Genomic DNA, 7878 nt, shown 5'->3' with positions numbered 1-7878 from the left:
AGTCCACAAATATATAGAACTTGTTGTATTTATTAATCTTATGAAGTATTGTTATATATTTTAAGGACTGTTGAGGTATTCAGCTGAGAAACATGAAGTACATGACATAAAAACTAGGTCAACAATTTTAAAGCTCCTCATGTTTCTGGACGATTAAAGCTCCGGTCAGAACATTTTGAAGATGTAACAGGAGATTGTTGCAGAAGTGACACCCGCTCATCAAGGAACACAGAACACTTCATGTTTCCATGGTGACGTGTCAAACTTTGATGTTGACCATGAAACAGGAAGTTGTAACTCAAATGAACGTCTAATCTTCCCTCAACTTCACGTTTGATACACAGACTGTTAATGAAGATGGAAAACATGACTGCTCCCCCAAAGTGAAGCCAAATCATATCTGTCACCCCCTGGTGGCTGGCTGCAGCATTGGTCATAAACCCTGCATCTTCCATGTCAGTGGAAGTAGTTGTCATTTATTTTCTAATTCCTTCTTAAATGTGTCTTTGATTCCTCTCTCTCTCTCTTCATGTGCTTTTATTTCATGTTTCTGAAACACAGTAGACTGCATCTTTTTAAGACACTTGAATTGTTCTCGTGATGTGGACGATACAGGTTTGATATGAACAGAAGACACTAAAGTTGTTTCTCACACTCGTTCAAACAACAGTTTAACACTATTTGACTCAGCATGCATGTAAATATAAAGAGGAAGGAAGTTGGTGTATTTATCAGTTTGACCTCTTCTTGTTCTTACAGATTCCGTCTTTACTCTCAGACTCTCCTGTGTTGTAGGTAGACGTGTCTGTGATGTGACTGAGTTTCGTCTTGTGCACATTATTTATCTGTGGACGTTTGAATAGTTTGATGTCACAGATGAGAGCAGCAGCTACTATGAGTGGAACTGCAGCAGCGAGTGGATTTGTTTTCTTCCTCCTCAGTGTGCCAGGTACTGTACGTCTACATTTATGTTGTCAGTCTATTTTACACTCGGACTTCTGATTCATCTGAAGTGAGTTTGAGAAAGAAAGTAAAAATATAAATGAACCATTCGTTCATTTTCAGATCTCCACCTGTAAAGTGGTGCAGATAGAAAATATATAAATTAATTATCATCAGTATTATTTTTAATTCTTCAATTTTTTCAGACAGATCTGAGTTTCTATTATCTAAAGATCAGAATATTGCAGATTCTGTAGTAGTAATAGTAGTAGTAGTAGTAGTAGCAGCAGTAGTAGTAACAGTAGTAGTAGTAGTAGTAGTAGTAATAGTAGTAGTAGTAGTAGTAGTAGTAGTAGTAGTATCATGACTGAGTTCCTCTCCTCTCGATGCAGGAATTGTCATCAGTGTGTGGAGTCATTCATTGAAATGCTATGGAATGCTGCTGATGGAAATGTGTTTCTTTTCTACAAAAATGAAAAAGTCAAATAATCGTCTCTGGTGTCGTTATGAATCTGATTCTCTGTGTTTCAGTGGTACAGTGTGAGAATGGCTGGGGAGTGAAATACACTTCTACTGAGATCTGTGTCCCCAGAGGATCAACAGTGGACATTAACTGTACCTACACATACCCATTTAATAACCGTGATGTTACAGTTGAGAAAACGTTCTGGTTCATTAAAGATAGTAATGGTATTTACGTTGATCTAATGACTGATCCGGAGTATTCAGGTCGTGTGGAGTATCTCTGTGAAAACAACAAGTGCACTCTGAGAATCTCTGACCTGAGAGAGACAGACTCAGCTGTGTACAAGTTCAGGTTTACAACAAACCAAGACCGTTTTACTGGTTCAGCTGGAGTCACTTTGTCTGTCCCAGGTAACATTTTCATCTGAACATTCATTCATGTATCTCCTACATCTTGTGTGGTTCACTTGAGTGTGTCTGTGCACTTTTATATACATGTGTGTGTCGTCAGGTTGGACTCAAATGAATTCCTTATTCTCACATACAGATTTGCATGTGCAGGTGAACACACCAGTGAAGGGTAAATCTATAAACTATGCAGAGTTCAAGTGTCAGAGCAGTTGTCGTCTTCCTGATCATCTGACCTACGTCTGGTACAAGAATCAACAGAAGAAGATTGAAGGAGCATCTTATTTAGATGTGTTTGATTCTGCAGACACAGTTTCCTGTGCTGTTAAAGGACACAAGGATTTCCACTCTCCCTCACTGTGTGAGTTTAATCTACAGTATTTCACTAACACAGCACCACCTGCTGGAGTATTTGAGATACTGTATTGTACCATAACTTCATGTGTTTTTAAATACTTTTTTCTGCATAGGAACATTGAACTCTTGGTGTACTACTGTCAGTACTGACACACTAGTGTAGTACAAGTACTAGTGTTCTACTTCTGTAAATAAAGATGGACGACATGACTGCTCCCCAAAAGTGAAGCCAAAGCATCTTGATCACCCCCTGGTGGCTGGCTGCAGTGTAGGTCATAAACTCTGCCTCCTCCACATTAGTGGATGGAACATGGTCCAATCTAAAAAGTCAAATACAAATTTCTCGAACATGGTTTCTTCCAGGGGCGTCAGCTGCACTGTGAAACATTTGGGGCTGAGTCCAGAGTGTCCGGGCTCATTAATGTTAAAACCCACTGAGACATGCAGGCAACAATATATAATATAACAAGCTGTTAAAACACTTTGTTAAAGACTAAAACAATGGTGTCCAACATCTTTGTCTTCTGAAGAATCAGTTTAGTTCTCTCAGATGTCTGAGTTGCCAAAAGTGTTTCCTCTCCATGTATCTCGTCTATATCTGATGGTGTCAGGTGTAGTTAGATGTAGATATTTCAGACCAGAAACCGCAGCTAGTGACGGACACTGAGCCCCTGTAAACAGGAAGCTGATTGTCTGTGCTCTGCAGTTGTTTGCTTAGTAACAGAAAATACTGTGAACCAGAAACAGCAGTGGTGAAAAGTAAGAGCTGTTTTCACACATGAACGTCAAAGAACGTCAGCACAATTGAGTCTGGACTTTCCCCACGATTGGTGGAGCTTGTGTATCGGCGGGACCTTGATACTGTGGCTCCGTCTCCGGATCACTACTGTGCAGACTGTGGTTCCAAATGTGAAAGATGGCAGCGTTGGTATCCAGGATATTTTGGCTTCATTTCTGGATCGTGGGAGGAAGTGGAGACGTGTCGTCCATCTTTGGTCGACTTTGCACAAAAGATACAGATCATTTCCTCCATATTGGCCAGTTTGCTCCATTAGAAGAGCAACTTATACAAGGTCACTCATGTTCCTCACCTCCAACTGTGTTTTCTCTCACACACTGAAGTCTAAAGGGCACTTCCCTGTATTCTTTGTTCACTGAAAGTTCACTCATCTTGACATCATCATCATCTTAAAATGAAAACCTGCCGACTGGTGATTCACCACAGAAAATACATGGAGGTAGTTTTATAAATGTTTTAGTTTATCTTCTGATTGTCTGATGTGCTCTGTGTTACAGTGGTACGGAGGCAGAATGGCTGGGATGTGAGATACACTTCTACTGAGATCTGTGTCCACAGAGGATCAACAGTGGACATTAACTGTACCTACACATCCACATTTAATAACCGTGATGTTACAGTTCAGAAAACGTTCTGGTTCATTAAAGAGATTAATGGTATTTACGTTGATCTAATGACTGATCCGGAGTATTCAGGTCGTGTGGAGTATCTCTGTGAAAACAACAAGTGCACTCTGAGAATCTCTGACCTGAGAGAGACAGACTCAGCTGTGTACAAGTTCAGGTTCACAACAAACCAAGACAGTTTTACTGGCTCAGCTGGAGTCACTTTGTCTGTCACAGGTAACATTTTCATTAGAGTCAGTCAGTTTGAAATGTTCGTGTGTATGTTGAAATAAAAGAACATGTTTGTTCACAGACCCTCAGCTCCAGGTACATGTGAGGAGATCAACAGCCAATCCATATCCTACCTGGACAGAGCTGACCTGTCACAGCAGTTGTCAGCTCCCTGATCATCTTTCCTACGTTTGGTTCAAGAATAACAAACAACTTGTTGGACGGAAAAAATACTTTCTCCTCCAACACTTTAATGCTGGAGACAACTATCACTGTGCTATAGAAGGACATGAGCGTTTCCCTTCTCCTACATTGAGTGAGTTTACTCCTCTTCATAAAGCTACAATAATGTGGAGATAATTTAAACTTGAACAAATGATACAGACTGTGTTTTGATTGTATTCTCATCCTGTGTGTTAATATAGACTATCCTTCAGACGCTCCAAAGGTTCCCTCTGTGTCAGTGAGTCCCTCTGGTGAGATCATGGAGGGCAGCTCAGTGACTCTGACCTGCAGCAGTGATGCTAACCCAGCAGCTAAATACACCTGGTACAAGAGACATGGAGATAAAACACCTCATCTTCTCAGTGAAGAGACACAATTTGTCCTCAGCTCCATCCGGTCGTCAGACTCTAGAGAGGTTTACTGCACAGCTGAGAATGAGCTGGGAAGGAGTTCAGCAAACATCTTGATTGATGTGAAATGTGAGTGAAACACAGGTTATTAAGTGAAGATAGATTGAATCTGTCAGAATTGACCTGTGTCAGTTTATCAACCTTGCTGTTGTGACTCAGTGACTCCATTCACCTGAGCACCTTTGACTTCGACACATCCGACCATATATGTCCCCAAGTGTTAGACACAACATCTGTCATGTGTTATAATCATTCTGGTTTCACTCATACAGACGCTCCAAAGGTTCCCTCTGTGTCAGTGAGTCCCTCTGGTGAGATCATGGAGGGCAGCTCAGTGACTCTGACCTGCAGCAGTGACGCTAACCCAGCAGCTAATTACACCTGGTACAAGGAGATCCAAACTCTGCTTCAAGGACCAGAGGGCGTTTATCGTCTCTCCTCCATCAGCTCTGTGGACAGCGGGGTCTACTCCTGCAAGTCTGAGAATCAGTACGGACAGATCAACTCCACGTCTCTTCACTTAGACGTCCAGTGTGAGTAGAAAACATGGACATATCCATGAAACCCAGCCCTGTCTCGCATTCTTACAGAAAGTTATCGGGATTCAAACCAAAGTGTTGTGAGTTCTTCCCTGACCCGTACCTCATCCTACCTTCAAGTTTCATGCTAATCCACTAGTTTGGTGAAATCTTGCTTCAGATCAACAACCAACAAACAAAGGGACTGGGCTGGAAACATCTGTTGTTGCATCACTACACTTTATGACGTCATTTTCTAAATTCATAGTGACGACATTCCCACCATGTGATCATAGATTATTTTTCATGTATATAAGCTTGAGGTCGTCTCTATAGTCCTATTAGAGGCAGGGATACAGCAGGAAATGCTGCTTTAAGTAGGCATGATGTCATTCTCTAGCTTCTTTGTGACATCACTTATGAGCCATCTATCCTTTATATGATGAGGAATAATGTTCTGATCACTTGATTTCATGATCTTGCATGTTTGACACCAGACGCTCCAAAGGTTCCCTCTGTGTCAGTGAGTCCCTCTGGTGAGATCATGGAGGGCAGCTCGGTGACTCTGACCTGCAGCAGTGACGCTAACCCAGCAGCTGAACACACCTGGTACAAGGAGAACCGAACTCTGCTTCAAGGACCAGAGGGCGTTTATCGTCTCTCCTCCATCAGCTCTGTGGACAGCGGGGTCTACTCCTGCAAGTCTGAGAATCAGTACGGACAGATCAACTCCACGTCTCTTCACTTAGACGTCCAGTGTGAGTAGAAAACATGGACATATCCATGAAACCCAGCCCTGTCTCGCATTCTTACAGAAAGTTATTGGGATTCAAACCAAAGTGTTGTGAGTTCTTCCCTGACCCGTACCTCATCCTACCTTCAAGTTTCATGCTAATCCACTCATTTGGTGAAATCTTGCTTCAAATCAACAACCAACAAACAAAGGGACTGGGCTGGAAACATCTGTTGTTGCATCACTACACTATATGACGTCATTTTCTAAATTCATAGTGACGACATTCCCACCATGTGATCATAGATTATTTTTCATGTATATAAGCTTGAGGTCGTCTATATAGTCCTATTAGAGGCAGGGATACAGCAGGAAATGCTGCTTTAAGTAGGCGTGATGTCATTCTCTAGCTTGTGACATCACTTATGAGCCATCTATCCTTTATATGATGAGGAATAATGTTCTGATCACTTGATTTCATGATCTTGCATGTTTGACACCAGACGCTCCAAAGGTTCCCTCTGTGTCAGTGAGTCCCTCTGGTGAGATCATGGAGGGCAGCTCAGTGACTCTGACCTGCAGCAGTGATGCTAACCCAGCAGCTAATTACACCTGGTACAAGGAGGACGAGGACTCACCAAGAGCATCAGGACAAAACTTCACCATCACTAATATCACAGCTGAACATGGTGGAAATTATCGGTGTGAGGCTCAGAACAGACGAGGACGTAGTGACGCCTCCTTACATGTGACTGTTGGAGCAGGTGATTTAAGCACTCGGACTCTTACAGCCTACACCCCGCCTCCTTTTCATTGCACCAGAACCTTAAACCATCAATACTCAGGATTTGCAGATGTCTCATAGCTGTATATCAAGCCCATCATATTGCACATGAACAATACTGACTGACCAACAGCATCTCCTGGCAAACGGAGTCATCAGTCTCACCACACTGCTAATGTCTCCTATCTGTTGTCTAGGGGAGTCAGTAATAATCATGAATACCATCAGGCTGACTCTGGTGGTCGTGCTGGTTCCAGTGCTTGTCTGGACTCTGTGGACGAGGTACAAGAATAAAAATCCATCAGTTCACCCTCTGCTCTTTCACTGTCTCTTCAAATGTCTTCAAACACTAGTTTTAGTTCTGAAGTTCATTTTGTAAAATGTTGTTTGTTGTTGTTTTGGATCCAGGATGAAGAAAACTCTGAGCTTGAAATCAGAAGTGAATGAAGCTGTGGAGATGGAGGTGAGAGACAGTGAGGCCAAAAGAACCACTGGGTATCACTGTTTTCATCTCAATGTTAAAGAAGGAGATAAAACATTTCTTGGATCAGCTACTTTGTCTGAATCTGCCCCAAAATGTTTTGCTCAATCCTGCTGATAAACAAACAGACAAATGGACAGGGGGCGCTATAACGTTCTAAACATTTGGAATGAACTGTGATTATATGCAGGTTTCATGAATAAAGTCCAGTGAGGCTTAATAATTATCATCTCTCCTCCATCAGTCAGACGATTGTCCTGAGTATGAGAACGTCACGGCTGCAGCAGAGACAGAAGACACAGAGGAGCAGGAAGAGCTGGTGTGAAGCATCAGAGCCACTGTGACAACAATAACAAAGATGGACGACTTCAGAGTACATCCGTACAAGACGCTGAAAGTATTTAAGAGGGGACAGGAAGTCTCTCTCTCTTTCCATCCGCGGTTGCAGCAGCAGTTTGTACAGCATGACCTTTAGAGCAAGAGTTTTATTGTGTTGTTTCTTTTCTTATTCTTTTCTGATGGGTCCTGTCGTCCAGTGTTCACGGCTTTATTTCTGTTTGCTTTAGTTCTGATGTTGGTTTAGGTTGAAGGAAGATTCTCAGATCCTACGACTTGTTTTTTTACTGTTACCCTCTGAACCATGTTGGACGTCTTTGTGATGAGCCTTTGAGGGTGTCGTAACACCACGTGACTCATCTTGTGTCTTCTACATGATATTAATGTGGTTATTACAATACGCAGAAGGAAATCAATCATTATGTATCGTGATTTTATGATTCTTTCTTATGTTTCTGGTCTTTTGTTTATTTAGTTATTTTCAAGTTCAATTTTAAATCTTTCTTTAATTTGTCTTTTTGATATAAATCTTTATTGCATTTTAATAAAAAACACCAGTTTTTCTCGAATCTCCTTAAATTGTC

General features: G+C 41.7%; 1 protein-coding gene across 1 annotated transcript; it reads left to right on the top strand.

Moving 5' to 3' along the window:
- Positions 1-816: 816 nt before the first annotated feature.
- Positions 817-7865, top strand: LOC109645162 (B-cell receptor CD22-like). Its single transcript, XM_069530181.1, has 12 exons — positions 817-949; positions 1474-1818; positions 1955-2176; positions 3469-3813; positions 3890-4123; positions 4233-4511; positions 4715-4975; positions 5458-5718; positions 6197-6457; positions 6675-6759; positions 6886-6940; positions 7203-7865. The coding sequence occupies exons 1-12, from the start codon at positions 868-870 to the stop codon at positions 7281-7283; spliced, it is 2511 nt and encodes an 836-aa protein (XP_069386282.1). The 5' UTR covers positions 817-867; the 3' UTR covers positions 7284-7865.
- The last annotated feature ends 13 nt before the right edge of the window (positions 7866-7878 follow it).

The sequence above is a fragment of the Paralichthys olivaceus genome, chromosome 8, assembly GCF_024713975.1.
Source record: "Paralichthys olivaceus isolate ysfri-2021 chromosome 8, ASM2471397v2, whole genome shotgun sequence".
NCBI classification, from domain to species: Eukaryota; Metazoa; Chordata; class Actinopteri; order Pleuronectiformes; family Paralichthyidae; genus Paralichthys; species Paralichthys olivaceus.
The sequence above is the reverse complement of the archived record's forward strand: the minus strand, read 5'-3'. Positions and strand labels throughout refer to the sequence as shown.